The sequence below is a fragment of the Oryx dammah genome, unplaced genomic scaffold (assembly GCF_014754425.2).
Source record: "Oryx dammah isolate SB20612 unplaced genomic scaffold, SCBI_Odam_1.1 HiC_scaffold_11077, whole genome shotgun sequence".
Lineage (NCBI taxonomy): Eukaryota > Metazoa > Chordata > Mammalia > Artiodactyla > Bovidae > Oryx > Oryx dammah.
The window spans coordinates 6,482,151-6,507,528 of record NW_024080471.1 but is presented as its reverse complement, the minus strand read 5'-3'; the positions used below and the strand labels follow the sequence as shown (position 1 = coordinate 6,507,528).

The window sequence follows — 25,378 nt, the reverse complement described above, 5'->3', positions numbered from 1 at the left end:
ATTGATGCTGTCATATGGACTATAACTTGAAAGCAGATTGAAAATAAAATGATGTTTCACTGAACAAGGAAGCTTCCATTTTTTAAAGCATATGCTATAATTATTAAAGACTGGCAAAACAGAGCTGTAGTTTGTTACTTTTGATTTAGAAGGGGCAAAGTTACTTCCTATTAGCAACAAATTCTAGATCAATGATGGGAACAGTGATATAATAATTCATTACAATAAAGAATCTCAAATCATTTACATTTGGCCTTAAAAAGTCATTTTGCACATTCCTCTGTAAATGTCCAATTCTTTCTTATTGTTCCCCAAACAATGGATTTGTTTCAACACAAACACTGATCTATTTTAACACAAAGGTACAGATTCTATTTATCTGCCTACTGTTGAATCCCTATGCCCTCCAGCCACCCATATTTATTTGTTGTTGTTAGTCACTTATTCTTGTCCAACTTTTCGATCCTGTAGACTGTAGCCCACCAGGCTCCTCTGTCCATGGAATTTCCCAGGCAAAGAATACTGGAGTGGGTTGCCATTTCCTTCTCCATGGACCCATATTTATAGTGTTCAATAAATAATTACTGGCTGACTGAATGAATAAAATACTTCTGAGCCCAAACTCAGAAAACTCTGAAATGGGAATCATTAAAAAAGAAATTCTATAAGCTCAATTATCCTTATGTATAATTCAGGTTTATACAATAAAAATCTAACATTTTTCTTTCTGTAACTTAAGATGATATAGAATACAGTACTGAGCTTTTATTTATTTTTTTTTTTTGAGCGCCTTTAAGTACATAATAAGTAATAACTTTTCTTATATTGAGACCTTAAGGTATGGTAGGCAATGTTCTGAGCCCATCACACATGTAATCTCATTAGTTGTAAACAAAACAAAACAAAAGTCTACAAAGTAGATAAAATTAATCCTGATTTTATATTTTAAGAACACTGTGCATGCTAAGTTGCTTCCATTGTGTTGGACTCTTTGTGACCCTACGGACCACCAGGCTCTTCTGTCCAAGGTATTCTCCAGGCAAGAACACTGGAGTGAGTTGCCATGCCCTCCTCCAGGGGGTCTTCCTGACCCAGGGCTCAAAGCCGCATCTCTTAGGTCTCCTGCATTGGCAGGCAGGTTCTTTACCACTATTACCACCTGAAACGCTCATTTAGGAACCCTGAGGCTTAAATAAATCAAGTAATTTTCTCAGGGTCACTCAGCTAGTGGGTAGGATTCTAACCAGCTTATCAGATCCCAGGACCATATGGCTTCTCAAAAAAATCTATGTTCTCTATGGTCTCAAAAACATTTTCTTTATACTCTTACAAGCTGTAGATGAACAGAAAATGAATTCTTACTCAAATCCTCAGAATATTAGAGAAGTAAAAATGTTTATTAGCAGAAAATATGATTATTAAGCAAAATAAATGTGTAAAATCATATTCTGTACCTCAAAGTACCCATTAAAAAAAAAAACTATCAAAATACATATGAAGATACAGTAGAGACCAAGGCCCTTAACTAAATAAAAGAGAGAGCTCAGTAAAGAGCAGCAGTTGAAAACAGTATGCTCAAAGTCTGATTTAGATACAAAAATGGAGAGTATCAGAAAACTCAAAGTTTTATACAAGCTAACATTTTACCAGGAGAGTACAGACTCAGCAGCACTGTGTGGGACCTGAGTCTCTGTGAAGATGCATCCGAGAGTTCACACGTTATGACACAGGACAGAGTGCCCACACTCCCTGTTACTGTTCTCAGACAGACACAGCATGGCTGCATCGATCTACTGCTTCACTGGTACTTTCAGAGGGACACTAAAATATGCTGTAGGACTCAACAGGTTATTAATCCCCTCTCTATTTGTACCCAGGAAAATAAACCATTTGATAGAAATGCTGAAACTATCAAAAATTGGCTGCTAGTGTAGGAAAGACATTTGCAGAGTATTCAAAATAAAGAAAGCACATTTCCCAGCATTCTGTGGCCAGAACCAAAAACAGCGCTCATTACATGTCTCTGCCCACTAGCATTATGGACAAAGCAATGCTGCGCTGGGTGCCCTAGCTGAGGTAGAACTGCATTATATAGGTTGTTAGACCAAGAAAACTCCCAGTTCACTTAAGAACGAGTGCACAAACTCCCCAAAGTATAACAAAATAATTGTGTGGTTAGTGCAGCCAAAATCATTTACTATATAAATGAACTGATAATCAGGTGGAAGATACAATGAACAGATCTGATTAACAATTATTAATTACTTTCACATGTTTTTCTAAATTTTCTATAATGACCATGAATTAGTTTAATAATTAAGGGTAGAGAAAGATGAATATTTTAAAAGAGCTTTAAAAAGCAGATGGCTGTTATTTGTTTTCCTGGGGGGATAAGGGTGATTAAATTAGGCTGTTCCTTATTTGTGTAACCATCCCACCCTGAATATCATAACCCTTAAGAAAAGAAAGGTTTCTCACATCTAGTCTAGTCGTAGAAAGAGAGACAGATTTTTAAGTACTGAGCGTATTAGAGCACTGAACACCCAGCGGTGTTTGTAAATTACCATCACCACCAGCCCTACTGCCATGGACTTCAGAGGGCTTCTTGTAATTTAAAAAGTGTCACGTGGACCCTCATTTTACCTTCATGTTAACTCCATGGGAAAGATTTTTACTTATTTATCTTCATGGTACAGAGAAAGGAAACAAACTGGAAGAAAGGAATGATGTACCTGAGCTCATGCTGCCAGTAAATGGCAGGGCCAGGATTCCAGAATGCTAGTATCTGACTGAAGCCAGTATTCTCTAGAAAGCAATGAAAGGTAAAACAGCCTCTGTGGAAAATTCTGAAAGAGATGGGAATATCAGACCACCTGACCTGCCTTCTGAGAAACCTGTATGCAGGTCAAGAAGCAACAGTTAGAACTGGACATGGAACAACAGGCTGGTTCCAAATCGAGAAAGGAGTACGTCAAGGCTGTATATTGTCACCCTGCTTATTTAACTTACATGCATCATGAGAAATGCCGGGCTGGATGAAGCACAGGCTGGAATCAAGACTGCCAGGAGAAATATCAATAACCTCAGATATGCAGATAACACCACCCTTATGGCAGAAAGTGAAAAAGAACTAAAGAGCCTTTTGATGAAAGAGAAAGAGGAGAGTGAAAAAGCTGGCTTAAAACTCAACATTCAGAAAACGAAGATCATGGCATCCAGTCCCATCACTTCATGGCAAATAGGTGGGGAAACAATGGAAACAGTGACAGACTTATTTTGCGGGGCTCCAAAATCACTGCAGATGGTGACTGTAGCCATGAACTAAAAGACGCTTGCTCCTTGGAAGAAAAGCTATGACCAACCTAGACAGCATATCAAAAAGCAGAGACATTACTTTGCCAACAAAGTTCCTTCTACTCAAAGCTATGGCTTTTCCAGTAGTCATGTACGGATGTGAGAGTTGAACTATAAAGAAAGCTGAGCACCAAATAATTGATGCTTTTGAATTGTGATGTTGGAGAAGACTCTGGAGAGTCCCTTGGACAGCAAGGAGATCAAACCAGTCAATCCTAAAGGAGATCAATCCTGAATATTCATTGGAAGGACTGATGCTGAAGCTGAAGCTCCAATACATTGGCCACCTGATGTGAAGAACTGACTCATTGGAAAAGACCCTGCTGCTGGGAAAGATTGAAGGTGAGAGGAGAAGGGGATGACAGAGGATGAGATGGTTGGCTGGCATCACCAACTCAATGAACATGAGTCTGAGTAAGCTCTGGGAGTTTGGTGATGGACAGGTAAGCCTGGCTGCTGCAGTCCATGGGGTCCAAAGAGTCAGACACGACTGAGCGACTGAACTGAACTGAGCTAGAGACCTGAAGCTGGAAGGGCTGCATTTGTGAATATTCCTTATGAGACTGAGAGAAATTCTGAGGAAGTTGATATCTGGTTCTTTCTCAATTAAATTTTATTTAGATTTAAATAGATTTAAAGAAGCAGATTCTCAGCTACAGAGAACTAGTGGTGCCCAGTGGTGGAGAGGAAAGGGAAAGGGACAATACAGGGGTAACAAGTTAAAGGCACAAACTATTATACATAAACTACAAGGGTACACTGTACAACACAGGAGTACAGCCAACATTTTATAATAACTGTAAATGGAGTTGTTGCTGTGTGTTTAGTCACTAAGTCACGTCTATCTCTTGCAACCCACGGACTGTAGCCCGCCAGGCTACTCTGTCCATGGAATTTTCCAGGCAAGAATACTGGAGTGGATTGCCATTTCCTTCTCCAGGGAATCTCCCTGACCCAGACATCGAATGCAGGTTTCCTGCATTGCAGGAGGATTCTTTACCATTTGAGCCACCAGGGAAGCCCATGAGAAGAGTTCTCACCTTCCAAAAGCATTTAAAAGAGCAACTATTTCCTGTCGAGTGAGTTGGAAGCCTTTAGATGGGCTGTTCTCTGGAAGCTTTTGGATTTCTTTTTCAGAGAATAATATCTTCAGGGCAGTTCCTAAACCCTGAGTCTAAAGAAAATAACGATAAACTTGCAATTAAATTCACATAATAATAATTGCTATAAAAGTTTAAAGAAACATTCAGTCACTGTGATGCGACGGCAGGAAATTCAAATGAACTGAACTTTTCACCAAAATATTCAACTATGCAAAATATAGTTTCTACTTCTCACATATGCATATGATAAATTTATTAAAGCTGTTAAGGAAACCTGAAAAGTTTAACACCTTTTGGATATATATCATACTATTCCAAATTACTAAAATGCCATTTTTTTAACCAAGAAAATATCACATTAGGATTAAAAGTGTTCAATATGTAACCTTGAAAGCATTCTTTCTAGCCCCTAGCAATTCAAAACTTAGAAATCATTATAAGTTCTTAGTGATACCTACACTTAATAATTTCTCAATTATTAGCACTAGAGAAAAAGAAAAATCTGATTTCAGTGTAGTCACCATTAAAAAATATTCCATCTTCTGACTTTCTATGACTTACTATCATCTTTGTAAAAAGATGATAGAAAATATCACACAAGCCTTTTTACATTGAAATATATAGGGAAATGGGCCTGCTATGCAGACTTTCCTATTTTGTGACTAGGGGACCTCCTTCTTCTGATCACTGATGCCAAGTCAGTCATTAAAATTTGATATTAAGTTTTTTATATGATTACATTTTACCTTCTAAATAGGTATGTAAAATACCAATACAATCTATTTATAATCACCCAACTTCAGAAATGAAATCTGATATTGTACCAACAGAAACAGATATAATAAAACCAAAATCATTAACCTAGAATAACAGAAAAAACAACCTTATACACATACATATAACACACTAATTTTTTTCATAAAATAGCAAAACCACACTTTGGATCTCTAATTCAATGAACAATGAGGACATTTTAACAAAAACTTTCAACTTCTCAGTGCAGAAATTTAAGGTTAGTAATAGTTTCAGAACAGAAAACAACACACAAACCTGTAACTTCCCCCATAATCTGCATTTGTCACATCCCACGCAGTCCATTATACGGGAGATATTCTTGAAATGTAACCGAAATTCCTCCTAATGTGCAGAAAATATTTTCATTCTAATTAGACGTTAAAAATTAAACTGCATTTATCTGAATTCTAAAAACATTTTGAAGCTTATTAATGAATGAGTTGTGTTTTTCAACAATGAAGAAAATCATCTGGATTTGTACAGCATAGCATGCATATGAAATAGCTAACATTAATAGCATTTTATAAAATTCACTCCACATATTAATTCAACCAATTTTTTAATGAGAAGCTACTCCATGCAAAGCACCAACATGTTCACTGTGGGGGACACGAGTAAATCATGCATGGTTTTTACTCTGAAGGAGCTTAACTACTGCTTCCATTTGATATCTACATACAACCAGTGACAAATACATATCTACATTATGCTTTATTTATTTTGGATGCACTGCTTTGTATAAGTGTAAATCAGAAAGCTAGTCCTGGAACAGTGATCAATTCCCACGTCTCTCCTTAGGACGACCCCATATTTGCGCATGTGCTCTGTCAGCATGGATGGCCACAGCGTGTGGTCTCGCAGTCCCCCACATTCGCTAAGGCTGCTTCTCCAGGGACACTCACGTACTGGATCCTTGAATGGTGCTGTGTTAGTTCCCCACACAATTAGGTAACTCTTCTGCCTGTGATCTGTGCATGGGTTTCTGTGACACTGTCAGTCTCAGCTTCTCTGAGAACAACACTAACTAAGAGAAAGTTTCCTCATCCTTTTCATTGGGCAAATGTAGAAAATAAACATCATTTTATTGTACTGAGGTAAACGTTTCATTGCAAAGGGCTGGAGTGAGTCACCTGAAGACTCTGGCCCAGCGCTGCTGCCCAGAGTGTTTGGAGGAATCTGTAGCTTGGCCAAAAGAAAGACAATAGAAACATCCAAAAACTCCCTTGTGCTCCATTCTCATAGAATTCACATGCTTTGGAGCAGATGGAAAAATGGATTTAAATTCTCCTTTATATAACTTTGAAAAGTAGCAAACCAAATTTCCAGCATTTTACACTTTAAAAGCTAGTTGTGAAATTTTAGTCTGGTCTCAATCTTACCTTCCTCATCTATAAAAAAAGATAGATAATTATAGTTGTCTTGATCAAAAGTATAAAATTTATATAAACACTTATAAAGTAGGAAGCATTACAAAAATGAATTAACATTATGTTAAATACCATAATACTAATATACCTCTAAAACCATAAATCAAAACAACCTTCCAAAACTAAAATACAGTGTGGCTAAACTACTTCATTTCAGAAATACTAAGCAACACTGACTAATTTATTCATTCTTGTAGCATGTCTACATCTAAAATATCCTGGGGCCAAATATGTTTCAGAATTCAGAATTTTTCAGATTTTAGAAATAAAGTGCATAACACTGTTTATTATGAAACACCCCACTGGAGTATATGGCAACACCTTATAATCAAATATATGATTGTTTTTGTAGCAAAATGTAATAATAGTCATACAAAGAAGAATTTTTTAAAAAAACACTGTAACTATCTTTACATCAGTTCAGGTTAGACTTCCTTGGTGGCTCAGATGGTATAGTTCAGGTTAGACTTCCCTGGTGGCTCAGACAGTAAAGCATCTGCCTACAATGACGGAGACCCAGGCTCAATCCCTAGGTCAGGAAGATCTCCTGCAGAAGGAAATGGCAACCCACTCCAGTATTCTTGCCTGGAAAATCCCATGGACGGAGGAACCTGGTAGGCTACAGTCCATGGCGTGGCAAAGAGTTGCAGACGACTGAGCAACTTCACTTTCACTAACTATCTTTACATCAGTTCAGGTTACATTTTGCTAACAAACTAATTTGCACCAAACATAGGAAAAATGTTCCAGTGGTTGGCGCTTTTGGATTTCGAACTGTATATAAAAAAGTATAGAGCTGTAGGAGAAGACTATTTGCCAGTCAATTTCAAATACTTTTATCAAACTGTAAAGGTATAATGTATTCCTTAATTACTGTAAGCCCGTGGTCCCCAACCTTTTAGGCACTAGGGACCAGTTTCATGGAAGATAATTCTTCCATGAACAGGGAGGGGGGATGGTTTCAGGATGATTCAAACACATTACATTTATTGTGCACTTTATTTCATCAGTTCCACCTCAGAACATCAAGCATTAGATCCGGGAGACTGGGGCCCTCTGCTGTAAGCAAATGAAAATGAAGTGCTCCTAATGTGAAGTTTCATAATGTTCCTAAAATATAGTCTCTTTCTGATATCCCAAGTCAACAATAATTTTTGCCTTATATGTTAGTCCATAAGTACAAAAACATAATAGTTCGAAAAACTGTAATAGTTCATAAGATAAGCTTTTGAAAATATGCTATTACTATCTTCTAAGTGGCTAACAGTGCATGATTGCTTTTAAGATGCATCAAAACGACAAGAAAGAAAAGAAAGAAAACTTCCTCTCAAAATAATGTCTTTTAAAAGGACAATTACAAAGGTGTCATAAGAGCTACAACTGAAGATTCACTAACCAGGGGGGCAAACTAGAGAGAAAAAAGGAATTGAGAGGAGTTTTTTGTATCATTTACGGTAAAATCTAATCAGACCAACCAGACTGAGAACTGGGAAAGGAAGTTTAGAGGAAAAATATTAAAACACAACCAGTCAGCTGCTCTCCACTCTTCCCACCAATCAAGAACTTTTTACCTTTAACGACTTGGCCCCCTTTTTGTCACCTGCAAACATGGATTTCTCATCAAAGTGCATGGGAAAGGACCTGATGAAATGAAAATATTATAAGTTACAGATGAAAAATTCAAGTTCTGGTAGAATTTTCTATCCCTACAAATATTTAAAATTCATAATTTACTCATGTGTAAGGTTTGGGTAACATGAGAAGGTGGCAATAGTCTACACATAACTATTTGGTAAAAGAGGGCTTTGTAATTTGTAAGACTGTAAGGTTTTGAAGAAATTTTGACAGAAATAACCTAAAAACTTAATAACAATTTATGTGAAAAATGTAAAACATTGTTAGCATTTCAAAAAATGTAATGCACAATTTACCTTAAGCATTTTTTAACCCAGCTTTCCTCCATGCTCATTTTAACAATCAGTAAACTGCAATTTCATAGACCCAGGATATTTTTTTTAAGGTTAAACTGTAGAATGTAAAGCTAATGTTCTCTTAGGTAATCTATCCTTATGCTAACACATATTACCATGAATTTAAATAGCAACTGGAAGAAAACAAACACTAAAATAACATTAAATTTTGGCACTACATAAAATTTAAAGTTATATTTAACAATACAGCCTATTCTCAAGTGTGAAAGTTTATGCAATAAAACTTTTCGGTTAACATTTTTAGAAAAAAATTTTAAAACGCTGCCATCCAATGGAACACTGTCCTTCTCAGTTCTAATTCTCCCTTTTCCTAACCAGCTTTCAGGAGTCAGTTTTTGTTGTATTTCAAGAACTACCTCATCCAATTATAGAGTGGAGAATTTCAGATCACTGATAATTCAAGTCTTACTTTGTATCTTGAAAGATATTCAGTAGAAGGGTTTTTGTGTCAGCATCTTCTTGCACATTTCCAGTGTAAAGGTCGACAATTGAGCGCTCAAAGTATGGGGCCACTTTCGATAAAGCACGAAGCTCAATTAAATATAGGAAGTACAGATTCTTTAGCCTTCTTGGGCCTTCTCCCTTGGTCTCCACAGGGTCGAATCGGCGTTTAAATTCTTTTATGTTAGGTCCCCAGCTAGGTTTACCCCAGGTTTCTAAAAAAGAAATATATTATGTACTTTTAATAAGTAGGATTTTTTTTCTCTAGAGAATATATTCTTTTCCCCAACAATTTTTATACTAATAGAAAAAATGTGATTACCTTCCAAAAGATAATTTGCACACAGATGTAAATTAATACTAGCATGAAGTCCCGATATAAGCTTATAGAAGACTCTCTTCTCCAGACACAAACCTAGTCAGAAAAATATTGAAAAAGAAATTACATCCATTTAGATAACAGAAATACTGAATCAAGAGGATTAGGTATGCAGGCTTATTTTTAAAGTTAAGATTCAAGAACATTAAAAATAAATCAAGGAACAATATGAAATAATTAGTTTGAGATCCTCTCACTAGCAGATAAAATAAGATTTTGACTTCAGGAGGTAACCGAATATGATAACTTAATGCAGAATAAGATACAAATGTCTGGACTTCTGAAGGTCCAAACACTCGAGCAGATGCATTTGGTTAAGTCCACATGTTACCCAGAAGGCAACAGCACAGATACTCTGTGGTTTAGGCTAAACTAAAGCAGACATAAAGTCACTGCTTTGGCTTAACAATAGCTGTTTCTCCTTTTCCCTTCCCTACAGATGTCTTATTTGAACCTACTTGATAGTGGAGGAAGAAGAAACTGAAACTGAATTCTCTCCTTCTTCTAGACTATTATTATTTATTTTTGAAGTCAGGCCCTCAGCAGTGAAAGCGGGGAACCCTAACCAATGGACCACGAGGGAATTCCCCTTCTTCTAGATTCTTTACTGTGTCTTATTAATCCTTTGTCCTGGATTTCTCTACTTAACTACATGTTCTGCTTCTCAGGAGCCCAGACCTAGAAGACAGACATCCAGCCAATAGAAAAATGTGTGCTATTTACTCTTTGAGTAAAACCATATCAAGATGGAGTTTAGGACTGTGATGGAAGTTTATCTTATGTAGCCTTCTTAAGCCCCATAGGCTTTTGCTCAAAACAGAGGTCAAGATAATTTCATCATCCTATCCTACCCCTGCCTCCATTTAAAAATATTTTCTCTTATTATAAGAGTGAATGTGAATGTGAAGTATATTGTGAATGTACTTAATGCTATTAAGTAAAATTTGAAATGCCCAGGAAAGTAAATTTTATACTGTATTTTCCACAATAAAAAAGGAACAATATTTTTAGAAAATATTCTTTATAGAAAAATTTAAAAACAAAAATGCAAAAACCAAGTCTTTAAGAATCCACCAGATCCAGAACAGTGAGCTTTTTCCCTTTTCTACCACTTAACAGAGTTATGTCTTTTTTTGCCTTTTTTTTTTCACTTTCCCCATGGGGAAAAATGGGCTCCAATAGTGGAAACTAAGAAATAATCTCGTTTATATGCTGAAGGCTTTTTAAGACATTAAGAGTATGTATGTGGCTTACTTTGCATCTTCTTAGGATCTTTTAGATCTTCAATTTACTTTCCCTTTGTGTTCTACAACAGATGGCTCTGAATCAAATAGCTTCTAATAGGAAAAAATAATTATTTTGAGATCTCATTCCCTAATTCAGAATTCTTCTTAGAATATTCTCATCTCATCTCATGGATAGAGTGTGTGTGCATGCTAAGTCGCTTCAGTTGTGTCCAACTCTTTGCAACCCTATGGACTATAACACACGAGGCTCCTCTGTCCATGGGATTCTCCAGCTAAGAATACTGGAGTGGGTTGCCATGCCCTCCTCCAGGGGATCTTCCTGACCTAGGGATCGAACCTCATCTCCTGCAATGGCATGCAGTTCTTAGCGCCACCTGGGAAACCCCACTGATAAAGGTAGAAATTAAATTCTATTTTGTGGTTTCTTCATAATAAAAAAAAATTAAATGCAGCATTTACCTCTTAAAAAAAAAGCATATGGCCAAGTTTATGGTAACAAGGGATATAAACAATATGAATAACTTTGATAAAACATTAGGTACTAAATTCTCCTGTAGTAAAACTTTTAATCAAATCTGTCACCAAGTAGCAAAATGATCAGATTTGAGGTTCACTTTTTCTTCCTTTCAACCTAAGCAGTAAAATATCTAAAGATAAGAGAATGGAAAATAAGCAAAGCAAAGCTCATGAAAATTCATATGCCTAAAAATGAGAGAGGCAATTCAAATTTGCAAAGTCCACAGAGCTCCTTACCTAAAACAGGGATGGGTAGTAAGTGGGAAGGAAGGAAGAAAAATCTATACTTCCATAAACTGAAAATCAGGCAACTTCAAGAAAAATCTTATCAATAAAAGATGCCAAGTGAATGCACCAAGAAGATATACAATACTCTTAGCAGCAAAGTGCTGGAGAGCTGACCCCCACCTGCAGTCTGCTGCCAGGCCAATGCCTAGCAAATCCAGCTGCTGACTTTAGAAAGTGGTTCTCCTCTTTCTCTTCTGGATTTAATTTCATTCAAATTCATTTTCACTAACCAAACTATAGGACAACAATATATAATTTTTTTCTCACAAAAGGGCTAGATTTACTGCAATACTATTATTTGGCATTTGTACATTGCTTAGTGATTCTCAAAGCAGTTTTCACAGGCATCATCTACACTCACACTGTAGGTAAGTTGGATGGCTACTGCCGCTCTCGTGCCCCAGATCAGCAACCTGAATCTCAGAGAAATTGAGTCAGTTGCCTATAAATGGGGGTGCTCACTGAACCATGTATCAGTGGACTTCCATCAATAGGATACTAGGAGATTCTGGGGTACAGAGTATATATCCCAGAATTTGACACTGCCCATAAATTTCACTCTTATCCTCCATTATCAATATGCAGAGTCTTTGCCCACCTCTTTTAAACTAAATACTATTTTTTGCAATTTGTACTTTTAGAATAAAGCTAATTAAACAAAGCTAAGCATCTTTTCCCACATTGGCCATTTGTCAGTGTAATTCCTAGCAGTATTTGCACATCGAAAATAATTCATTAAAAAGACAGAGAAATCTCATTCATAATATAACATTACTAACAAACATAAGAATCTAGTATATTGGGATCTATATTACTTTATTCTTTAGTTTAGACTGTATGTTTAAACATGTTTAAAATCTTCTGAATTCAAATTCATCTTCCCTTAATTTCATATACCAAAAAACCCACTTTCTTTCAAAAAGAATGTCTCTACTTAACAAACCAGACTTGCATAATGCTTCCTAGAAAAGTAGTTTGGATGAATATTACATACAGAATGGAAATAAGACTGGGAACCAGTTATGAAAATGTGATGACCATATCTGCCCTGTGTATTTCCGTAACACTGGTTTTTAGCTGACCAATATCCTCAACATTTTCAAATTTTATCCTGAACTACAATAACATAAAACCTGTTATTTTCTTTCAAACACTGTCAAGATTAGTTGTCTAGGTAATGAATCCTAAAACTTACAAATATATATTAAACAAATCTTTCTGTAAGATGCTAATACGTTTAAAATGCAGACATTAGGTTACCTTCTAGCCATGTGTAGAATGATTCTCCTAAAAAACAAAGCAAAAACAATAAAAATTATATATACATATTTACTTAAAGGCTTAAATATCCATAAGGTTGAAGAGAAATAATCTTAAGTTTGCCTTTGATGATAACAACCAAAGCACTGTTCAAAACTTCCAGAAAAAAACAATTACAATACAAAAATCAAATTACTAATTATCCTATTTTTCCTGAACCAGTAAAGCTACATATACTTCCTTAATTATCTAAAAATACTAAGTTTCAAGGGATAATAAAAAAAGTTCTCTAGTTTTCAAGATAATTCTTCAGAAAAGTTGGTGACCAGAATATGAAGGGACCTTACGCCGTGTACTGTGTGTACCATGCTGAAAGAACTCACCCTAGCCCACTGTTGTTCTGAGTGAAGAGGAAAGTGGCAGTCAGTAAGGATCAAAATAGTTAATAGACTTCCTAAGTTACCCATCCTTATTTTAATTGTTCAAAGCAAAGCATGAGGATGAAAACTCAACACACAGATGGCTGAGCAAGGAGTATAGGGGATAAATTAAGATGATGGGGAATTACTTTGTCTCCTGAGTCATCACCCTTTGCAACAACACAAATACCTTCCTAGAGATTCAATCATTCAACATGCTCTTACTTAGATGATACTTTTACAAAAGGATCATTCATTATCTCACTCATTTATTCCAAAAGCCCCAACAGTTAATAGCGAAAGTCTAGCTTCCAAGGTCCTCAACAATCTGTCCTCTACTTATCTTTCTAATTTAAACTACCCCATGTGAAGTCTTTCCAACTGCTAACAGGGTCTCCCAAAACATGCCTTGGTTTTTCCTTTTTCAACTCCTTGGTCCATGCTGTCATTCAAGAAGCACATACTATCCAATTCTACTGGCTTAAATCGGTCCATTATTTGTGCATCTCAAATGCCACCTTTCCCAGTAATATTCTAAGTGAGATAGGATCTATTTCACCTCTGAACAAACTACTACACCACTTACTGTCTGTACTATGTATGTAATAATTCTTTATCATCTCTTATGAATAGTGCTTATCATTCCTACTGTACATATTTTTAGCTCCTAGAGGAAAGATATGTTTTATACATCTTTCCATCCTATACAATGTGTACAATGCTCATCACGGTGCCCTTGAACCCAGCTAAGTAACTATTCATTTGAAACATTTATGTTGGCTGTTTTGGGGGCATGTTATAACTGATATTCATTTAGAAATCTGGAATAACCTACTGTTGACAAATTATCATTCATCAGATTAAGTGTAATAATGATGACTGAGGTTATGCATTACAAAATCAAAAAGAAAATAAATCACAAGACAAATATCTGGTAAAACTATTTTAATTTCCCTCCATTTCTTTAGAACATATTCAAGTAGATCACAATAACCAAAAAATAGGGGAACTTGGAATGTGATCCTGTTTCTATACTAAACATGTAAGTAGAATGGTTGTTACACTGTTTTTAACATAGGGTAACTTTGAATTATATATATTAAAAAAACCTCTCATTTATTTTGTTGCCATTGATTGCTAATTATTTTCTGAAAAAAAAATAGGATAAATACTTTTGAATTTAAAACAGGAAAAAATCAAATTTTGATCATTAAAGACATTTCTTCTACACTTGAAGCAAACATAAAATGAGAGTTTTAACTCACCATCATCTTCTCCTGAAAGATAAAATAAACAGATAGGATATCAGAAAATGTCTTTCACAGTTCAGATTCCAATCCTATTTATTTTAATATGTGATTAAAACTTACTGTGTGTTAAACTATTAATCATACCATTAACGGTTGGCTTGTAGTTATCCTACAAATAAGACTTCTTAATAAGAATAAAAGCCAAACAGCACAAGATTTTCATATATGTTTTATGCAATAAATAGTATCAGCACGTAATCATAAAACCCACTAGTTTCAATAATTCACAAATATACAAAGTTACTCCTTTAATTGTTATGCATACAAATCTTTCTGAACATGTGTTTTCAGACTGGAGCACTCTTCTTTCTTAATTTACTGCTCCTCAGCACAGTCATCTGAATAAAAGCCCTTCCCAAACTGTGGTCAATTAAAGCATCCTTGCAGGTGCTGTGGGACTGCCCAGACATGGGGAAGAGGCCAGAAGGCTGGACTATCGGGCTCCACAGCAGCCCTGCCTTTACTGGCTTTACATGTGGAATTCTGACGTAAGATTTCATTTTTGAAGAAAAGTTCTGTTGCACAAAAACTGTTCAAAAGCTAGTTGTAGAAGCCCAGCTGTTATACTCAGGAATAGCGTGGAAGACACATAGTTAAGAATATTAAATAGCTGTTCATCAACAATTCACAGTTTGAGTGAAGAAAGCTCATCAACAGCATTAGCAAGAGCTGTTCCATTACTTCCTAGGGCACCACCATCACCTGGGACCCATTCTCTCCCTTACCCAGTCTTTTGTCTCCCTCTTCTGCACTTGTTTTCTCTTTTCTACTCCTCTCTCCTCCCTCTACCTTTTTCTCTGAGCACTTTCCTTCCTCTCCTCATCTCTCCTACAGTTTCAAGTCTTAGTTTATCATAATATGGAAGTGAAGTGTTTCTTAGGATTGGATGCTTTTATTAAATGAACAACTGTACTCTCTGCTTTACAAGTGATCACATGGTCTTCCTTGGTGGCTCAGTGGTAAGAAATCTGCCTGCCAGTGCAGGAGACATGGGTTTGATCCCTGATCTGGGAAGATTCCACAGACATGGAGCAACTAAGCCTGTGTGCCACAACTGTTGAGCCTGTGCTCTAAAGGCCGGGAGCCAAACCTACTAAGCCCTCGAAACACAACTACTGAAGCCCGAGCACCCTAGAGCCTGTGCTCTGCAACAAGAGAAACCTAAGAACCACAGCTAGAGAGTAGCCCCTGCTTGCTGCAACTACAGAAAAGCCTGCACAGCAATGAAAACCCTGCACAGCCAAAAAAAAAAAAAAAGAGTAAGTTATCATAGAAGAGGTCTGGAAGGATTCCTTCCAAACTGTACTATGGAAGAGAAAAAGTGTGGAGGCAGGTAGGAATGGGGGGGGGGGGGAATGTCCTCTTTTTACTTTATGTTATTTTTGTATTGTTTCAATTTTCATAAAATCTTCTACAATAGAAACATTTAAGTTGAAAATAGAAAAGCTATGAGGTAAAAGTAGTAAAAAGAGAGAAAGGGTAGGAAGCCATCCACATCGTCTTCATATTCCAATTACCTGTTCAGGCAGTTTCAGAATGAATTTGGGAAGACTATATGCCACACTGTGACACAGCGCACATCTGAGAGCAGTTCATTCATTCCACCTTCCCAAATCTCTCTGGTTTTGAGAAATGCCTAAAAAGATAAATCTAGACCAGGAAATTCAAGTTCCTAAATCAATCCTGGTCTAAAGAAAGCATTAGAATGTCAATCACAGGCTGGACTGCTCCCAGGGTTTGGGTCCTCGTTGAGAACAGATTGAAGATATGCCTAATAATTTTATACTGAATAACCTCCAACTGTGTACGATAATGCTGTCGCATGGAACTATAATACCAGCCATGTATATGATTAAAAGTTTTTTCTAATAAAAATGTAATGTTTTCTCATATCCACATTTTGAAAAGTAAATGGTATACATGCATTATAGTACATCAACAATTCACTTTGTGATGCAAGAGTTAAAGTGGTTCTACCAAAACAATAAGATTCTATTTAAGGGCAAAAATATTTTATACTGCTTTAGTTTTTTAATTTAAATGAACTAAAATTACATAAAATGGGAAATTTAGTTTCACACAAGCCACATTTTCTGTGCTCAATAGCCTGATGTGGCAAGTGGCAACCTAACTTTTTGGTACTTCTCTGCATCCTTCTGACTCAGAGTGTTGTGCACAGATCAGCACGTGGGCATCACCTGGGCGCCTCACCCAAGACCTACAGAATCAGAACCTGGTATTTAACAAGGCTCCCAGGTGATCTGTATGCACACTGAAGTCTGAAAAGCACAGGAGGAGCCACTGGTTCTCAAACTTGGCTGCATACTAGAATCATCTAGAAAGCTTTAAAATCACCAACACCTGGATCCTAATTCCAAAGATTCTGACAACTGGTATGGGATAAGGCCCAGACATCCAGATTTTCAGGAGTTCCCCAGAACCTCTAATATATATGGATTACTCATATTTCTAATTTATTTTATATAAAGCTCCTAGTTTAGGACCTGGCACATATCAAGCAGTCAATAAAGGACAGTAATTATAAAAAAACATGTGGAAATTTTGACACAACTAAGAACTAAGCTTATTCTTTTAATCATTCAAATTAGCAAATATACAAAATAGCTGAAAATTTTCTCAATACATAGTTACAAAGGTATTTTGTAAACAATATCCAAAAACATGAAAATGTATGAGACACCCACCTCGGCTAGGTGCCAGAGGATTTAAAGGACGATAAACAGATCGAGGCCTGAAAAAGAAAAGTACAAAATTCAGACGTAAAATGGTTTGACATTTTGATGTAATTTTTTCCAAAGGAAACAAATATTCCCTTTCTTCCACCTTCCCTCTAGTCAATCCTCCTCCTTCCCCTACCCCCTCCAGTTACTTGAAACAGTTCTCTTCATAGATGCTGTTCCACACTCTCCATGCAGAGGACCCTTTATAGCCAGTGTAACGCTCGGGATTCAGCAGCAGGTCTACATACTGAGCAGCTGGAGATCTCTCATCTGAACAAGAAACAATTCATAAAACCATCTACATGTCACCATCTATGCTAAATTTACCATTACAAAGCAAACAGGGCTACACAAAAGTTAGAGAAATACTGCACTTTCAAGTCATCTCCCAGTTAAAAGGTAGAGTGGTTAGCACACTTGTGACTGTCCTTGACCCAGGATTTATAATAACTTGAACTTAAGAAAGGAAAAATAACCTCTCTCTTTCTTTTGGACGCTCAGTGCTCTTTTAAGTAACATAACATCCCCTACCTTAATTAGAGGCATTAATTACTTCTCAAGTTTAAACCAAGACTGAAAAGATCTAACCAAATCATAACCTGTTTTAATATTTCATGTGTTTGCCCCCCTCCATGTATACAGCTACCTAAACACATACTTGAGACATGTTAGTACATATTATATTAAAAAAGATCTCTCTGTTACTCTCTGCTTGGATTTAAGAAGTAAATGGTACAATAACTTTGAGATTCAAATTTGATCACTCAGAGTTACACCATGTTCTAGTTAAAAAAAGAAGTTACAAATTTATTGTTAATGTTAATATATTATTTAACATATTAAGTGGTTAACATACTGGTTAGTAGGCACAACTTCAAGAACTTATTAGCACATTTAAAATTAAATAATGATTTCTATGTTGAAACCCAAATAAGTATTTACTAGATCTCTACTATTTGGACAATATTTTGAGAGAGATCTCTGGGGGATACAAAAGATAAAAGGAAAAATCATCTTAATTATTGAGGTTCATATTTTGGGTAGAAAAGGGAAGTACAGATTTTCTTACCTATACAAAAATTATAATGACTATGCTTCACAAATCTAATAATACTTATAGGCTGAAGTGCTATGTATGTTGACACAGATGTATTCTTTTATTTATATGCTTCCTACTTTTTGGTGTCATGGTATTAATCAATAATATTAATATATAGTCACCTGACTTGAAATAAGACCAAATATGGTCATTAAAATATAATCCCTCTTAGTTTCATTACCTGTCAGTCAAAAATATTCACTGGCCATTCAATGACCATAGATTAAGATTATCCACAATCCTAAAGGGAAAAAAGAGCATCCTGACACATGTCTTCTGAGAACTACCTGGTATTTTTGTGATGCAGGAAGAGTACAAAGATAATTTCAACTTCCCATTAGTAAACGAGTGGTATCTCACAGATGATGGAAACATGATTTTAAAGAATACTGGCTCTATTTCTAGCACTAACATTATACAGATACTCCACTATGTAAATTAAGGCATAGAAAACAGTTTGTTTGTAAATGGAAGAACAGAAACTGTCTAAAGACATTTCTTAATCAAGACTTAAGACTGATTAATTTTAAAATTTTTAATTAACAAATTAAAATTTAAATAATTAAGTTAATGAATTTTACAGTAAAATTTTAAAAGCTTTATAATAACTAATTTCTGTTAATTATTTTAAATTTCTTTGAGCCATTCTTAGTTCATCCTATAAAACTGAGTTATGTATATGAACTTAAATATTAAATTAATATCATAAATATATACTCATATACATATATGTCCATATGTATAAAGTACATGTGTGCACACACATAAGCCTACACTTACATAGAGTCATCTATGAATGTGCAGATTGAATTAGTATCACCCTTTTCACCCAATTAAACCAACTAAACAGTAAAGAAAAAAAATCCTTGGATTCAGATATTAAAGTATATGGATTTAACGTATACTTCAAGGGAGTAGAAAGTCATATGAGCAAAATCAATTATACAGGTTTTAAAATTAAGTAAAACTTACATTCTTCATGTTCTTAATGTGTATTCCTTTAACTCAACCACAAGTTGTTTTAAAAAATTTAATACTTTTTCAAATCATGAAAAAGGTGGATTTTGTTAACCTACAGAAAGTGTTAGCAAACTAAGGCCCACAAGTCAAGTCTGGTCTGCTATGTATTTTTGTAAAGAAAGTTTTATGGGAACACAAGTCTTGTTCATTTGCCTATGTGCTGCTTTCACACTATTATGGCAGACTTGAGCAGTTACAATTGAGACCATGTAAACTATGGTCTATCTAATATATATAATATTTATGGTCTATCTAAAATATTTACTATCTGCCCATTTACAAAAGAAAAAGTCTGTCAACTCCTGACCTATACTGACAATAATTTCATGACATCCAGAATGAAGAACATATGTGGGAAAAAGCACACACAGGTTGAGGTCCCCTACAAAACACACCCATTCTTACTCCTGGGGTCACCTGTGACATGATGTTAACTAATTTGTTCCTAAACCATAATTTCTTTTCATTTGTACAACTATCGTTCATTCAGATAGTTCTCTTGGATCCCTAATAAATCCTCCCCTCAAAGAGTTTTCTCTTCTTCCTCCCTCTACAAACCTACTCCAAAGATATTCCTTCTTTTTGACTGTTCTAATAATTACCTAAGGATTCAAAGAATTTCTATTAAGTCTAAATATCTAATTCTGTAAATTTGTCAACTTGAACTAATATTTCTTCTTCCTCCTCAAGTACCCCTTTTATCTGATTGAATTTTCCTTTCACTGCTTTAATTTAGTATTAGTGTTTTGAGGCCACATTGCATTCTCTAGCTCTCCTGACCCAGTATCTCTTAAAATGTAACGGTTGCACAGGCCAACTTAATATGCAGGCTTTTTGCTTATGGACACAGATCAGAAATATTAGGTTACAGACTCAGGACTAAGCCCACAATCTTCTATCTCTGAAGCTACCCCAAACTGCAATTTACTATTAAAACATTATTTCCTCACTCAAGGAGAAACTATCATTTATAAAGCACCCAAGTAATTTTGATACACAGCCAGATTTAGAAATTCCTGTTTCAAGCAGTATTTTTAACATATCAATGAACCTGCTGAAAGGGGAAAAATAAAAAAGTAAAAATCTATCACATTATTTATGAACCAACTAGCACTTCCTTGTGGCTCAAAAGGTAAAGAATCTGCCTGCAATGCAGGAGATCTGGGTTTGATCCCTGGGTTGGGAAGATCCTCTGGAGAAGGGAATGGCAACCCACTCCAGAATTCTTGCCTGGAGAATCCCATGGACAGAGGAGCCTGGCGAGCTACAGTGTGTGGGTTCACAAAGAGTCGGACACGAACCAACTACTTCAATCAACAGGTATTTATTGGGAATGAACCATGGCCAGGCAGTGTTCTAGGCACTAGGGACACAGTTATGAACAAAAAGACAAAGTCCTTGCCCTCAAGTAGCTCACAGTCTAGCTGAAGACAGACAATAAACAGTTAAAAAATGTCTCACACATAGCTCTTAGTGCTCTGAGAGCAGGCAGCAGTGCACAGAGACAGGGAAAGTGGTTGCTATTTTATGACAGCAGGTTCTCTAATGAGGTGACATTTGAGCAGAAACCTGAGGCAAAGGAAGCAGCAAGCCATGCATAAAAAACAATAACAAAAAATAAATAAATAGAGGTAGGGAGAGCAGCCTACCTTAAACCACTAAATTATTTAAAAACCTATTATTTGATCTATAAGGATCGTCTTCCTTTCAAACAAGAACAAAGCCAAAAACAAATCAGCAGATAACAGGGGTGTTTGGCTATATTCCAATACACTGGAGTGAACATTCTTTAGATTTTTTGCTTTAATGATTTAGATTATTGAAATAACAATGATACCACAGCTACTCTGATGGTATTTTTTTTAATTGTAGGTGAAAAATCTTTGGGACACACATGAACATTATTACCCAGAAGAAGTGGTAATCCAACTAGTAGCATGGTTTCACATGTTTAAGACCTACACAAACTATAAAAACTACCAGTTATTTTAATTATGTAATCCTAAAATTTTTTAAAGATGATTTTATGTAGGTAGCCATGTGAATGCTTACCCAGGTATAGTGACTTGCTTTGATGAAACCTTTGCCAATTCTAAATATCATAACAGGGGTATTTTATGAATTTGCCTATCACTATATCCAAAAAAACTTTGTTCAGATTTCTTAACAATTTCCTTGCTGAAACCATATAAACCGTGGTAATAACACTCCCTCTCCCAGTGTCTCCTCACTTTACCATAATATTGGAGAAGTGCCCTGTAAGTATCCCATTACAGACTGGATTAACAGCACAATTCTACATATGAATCTTTAAAAAATTTTTAGAAAGCAGACCACTTTAGATGCTTTAAAAATTCAGAAGAACTTCTGCTGCCTGTTAATTATGTGTGCTTGAACCTCAAATCCTTTTCCACCTCAAAAAATATAACAATACCAAGGTAAAAGGTAAAGAGAGGCTGAATGAATTGTCCTAAGCCTATGCAACACAATTATTGGGAGTATTCTCCTGTGGACAAAAGATCTGGAGACACGTCAATTATCTTCTGCTGAAAGAAATAGTTACTATTGAACCGTGGCCTGGCTTTATTCCATTCCAAACAGGGCTGTGGGGATCAAGTTAGAATCCTCTCCAATATTGGAAGGTGTCTTTATGTTAGTTTGTTGAGACCTCCAACTAATTTCATTGTGAACATTTCTATAATATGGTCACAGACCTATAACTAAGTGGCTTGAATTAGAGGTCCATAGGAGATGGGGGTGTCACAATGGAAAGAAGACATGTGTGGGAATGAGATCTAGGATTGAATCCTGTCTCAGCCTCTTGCTACTCTGTGATCTTGGGCAAGTTTTTAGTCTTTTTGAGACTCAGTTTCCTCAGATATAAAATAATACACACCTATCAGTGTAGTTGTAAAGCTAAGAAATGATGAACTTAAGGCACTTAGTACAAGGCCTGGAACACCAGTTCTTAATAAATACTATTATGAATAATAAGATGCACATATAACATCCTGTGTATTATAGCTGTAACTTTGACTGTATTTTCACTGATTTAAGTATCTTAAAAGGGTTAAAGTTAAAATAATGTAATTACAACAGTTTATTTTATTACCATCAAGTTCACAAAAGTGATCCTGTGAATCATCATATCTTGCCCAGTCAATGAAAGCTTCTTTGCTTTGATTACTAGGGGAAGGAGGAATAAAAGAGAAAAAGGATTAAATTTGGAGTTGAAAAATTTGACACTGTATTCTAGTGTATTAAAAATGGATAATCTGAGATCACTTCTTCATTAATTAGATGGCATTACAAATTCAGTTAGTGGTCACATGAAGCAATGATTAAAACAAGTGATATGAAAGAGAGATTAATTTCCATGAGTGATTTTCATTTCTTAACTACATTAAAACTATTTTAGGCCTAGTTCAATGATAATTACTTAGACCAGAAAACTAATTTACAAATATGTATAAGATGCAATTAAACACAAAACTCAAGCTGGTCTTTTCAGTTGACTTAGAAACAAAGTAAATATGTATTATTTTTTCCTAAGTAGGAATTAAATTTACTTTCAAGATTCTTTTAATTTAAATTCCTTCTGTATTTATATTACACTCAAAAATACTAAAAAAAAAATGCATTTCTAGGATCTTCCATCCAACATCCCTTAGTAACATCAATGTTACTTTTATCACACTGTATTATTCATTTTACACATTACCTCACATTTAGCAAAATCTATGACAAGATTTCTGGCCAGGAGAACTGATAAAGGAACAACTACACTCAAAATAAACCCTGACCTATATTTCCTTTAACCTATATTCAGACTTTCTCTATCTTAAATACACAGTGGCAGCATTTATGAGAAGTATTATTACCCTTCTTTACTCACTACACAAAAAGAAAAAAAACAAGGCAAAAAAATTATGTACTAAGTATAAATCAGGTATTCCTAAACATGGTACTGTCATAGCCAATAATTTATTTTGCATTTGAGAAGCTGCTGCATAGCATAACCACTGCATGAAGTATATAAGGCTGCCTGCACTACAACCACTTTACCAATTAAAATCTCCAATTTAATTTACCATGGAATTTTCTCCCATGAGAATAAAGTTAAAAAAATTTATACCATAAGTGATTCAGTTGAAATATACGATGCCATAAAACAAGAATGCGTAAGTTCGAATTACAACTAAAATGATAACTATAGTCATGTTTAATCAAATAAGTCTTCTCCTGAAACTAGTAAGGAACAAAGCAATTTTTATATAAACACCTAATTTCTTATTAGCAATATGACTTAGAGGAACTTTTAGTACCTTTATTTGATGAGGTTTTCTAATTGTTTCATCTAACCCTTCCCTAAAGCCACAGTAGCAGAAAAGATAAGGAATGCTGCTGCTGCTAAGTCGCTTCAGTTGTGTCCAACTCTGTGCGACCCCATAGACGGCAGCCCACCAGGCTCCGCCATCCCTGGGATTCTCCAGACAAGAACACTGGAGTGGGTTGCCATTTCCTTCTCCAATGTATGAAAGTGAAAAGTGAAAGTGAAGTCGCTCAGTCGTGCCCGACTTTTAGCGACCCCATGGGCTGCAGCCCACCAGGCTCCTCCGTCCATGGGGTTTTCCAGGCAAGAGTACTGGAGTGGGGTGCCATTGCCTTCTCTGATGGAATGCTAATCTAATGCTAATAGAGCTGGCCCAGTCTGGTTTAAAAATGAGTTGGAAGGAAACTTAGAGATCATCTAGTCCAGCTTTTCTTTTTTTTAATTTTTATTTTGCTTTACAATACTGTATTGGTTTTGCCATACATTGACATGAATCAGCCACGGGTGTACATGAGTTCCCAATCCTGAACCCCCCTCCCACCCCCCACCCCATATCATCTCTCTGGATCATCCCTGTGCACCAGCCCCAAGCATCCTCTATCCTGTATCAAACATAGACTGGCGATTCGTTTCTCACATGATAGTATACATGTTTCAGTGCCATTCTCCCAAATCATCATAGTCCAGCTTTTCTAAAAAAGTCAGTTTAAAGATCGATGCCACAGTACTTACAGAAGAATTTCTTGGGCTTAACCTAGGGCTTCCTATCAAGATGCTGCTGTGAGTTAAAGCAGTCATCTTTAAAGTGGGAAACGGGCAGGAAGGAATGGGATGGAGGGATTATACAGGGGCATGAAAAAACCTTGGGGAGTGCAAATATAATTATTTTGATTGCGCTGATTTTTGTGAGTGTACGCTTGTCAAAACATCACATTGTACATTTTGAATAGGTACAGTGTATTGCAATGGCACCCCACTCCAGTACTCCTGCCTGGAAAATCCCATGGATGGAGGAGCCTGGAAGGCTGCAGTCCACGGGGTCGCTGAGGGTCAGACATGACTGAGCGACTTCCCTTTCACTTTTCACTTTCATGCATTGGAGAAGGAAATGACAACTCACTCCAGTGTTCTTGCCTGGAGAATCCCAGGGACGGGGGAGCCTGGTGGGCTGCCGTCTCTGGGGTCACACACAGTTGGACACGACTGAAGTGACTTAGCAGTGTATTGTATGTCAATTACACTTCTATAAAGCACGACTGGTTGTCAGAGAAGTTGTGGGATGAGGAATTCCTGTACAGTACTACTAGCAGCAATGTATTTTGGTACAGTCATTTTGGAAACTCATTTGGCAGTTCTTAATTCCCTGGTGGCTCAGTGGCAAAAAAAAAAAAAAAAAATCTGCCTGCCAATGCAGGTTCAAAGATACCTCCGTGGAAGGAAATGGCAATCTACTCCAGTAGTCTTGCCTGCGAAATGCCATGCACAGAGGAGCCTGGCAGGCTACAGTCTGTGGGGTCTCAAAAGGATTGGACTTAGTGACTAAACAATTCCCCCTGGAGGTATACTTCTCCACAGGAATGCATACAAATGTACCACCAAATAGCTACCTAAATGTTTTGTGAAATGGCCAAAACACCCAGCATATCATTCAACAT

General features: G+C 36.1%; 1 protein-coding gene across 1 annotated transcript in view; it reads right to left on the bottom strand.

Annotated features, from left to right (window-relative positions):
* Nucleotides 1-25,378, bottom strand: part of LOC120860487 (ERO1-like protein beta) — a 68,896-nt gene that overhangs the window by 121 nt on the left and 43,397 nt on the right. Inside the window, exons 6-15 of the mRNA XM_040236306.1 lie at nt 22,503-22,576; nt 17,421-17,541; nt 17,236-17,282; nt 14,486-14,497; nt 12,802-12,828; nt 9,434-9,526; nt 9,080-9,326; nt 8,251-8,320; nt 5,508-5,594; nt 4,395-4,528 (exon numbers count right to left, since the gene is read on the bottom strand). Of these exons, the coding sequence (XP_040092240.1) occupies nt 4,395-4,528; nt 5,508-5,594; nt 8,251-8,320; nt 9,080-9,326; nt 9,434-9,526; nt 12,802-12,828; nt 14,486-14,497; nt 17,236-17,282; nt 17,421-17,541; nt 22,503-22,576 (912 nt within the window). The remainder of the gene's footprint in view (nt 1-4,394; nt 4,529-5,507; nt 5,595-8,250; nt 8,321-9,079; nt 9,327-9,433; nt 9,527-12,801; nt 12,829-14,485; nt 14,498-17,235; nt 17,283-17,420; nt 17,542-22,502; nt 22,577-25,378) is intronic.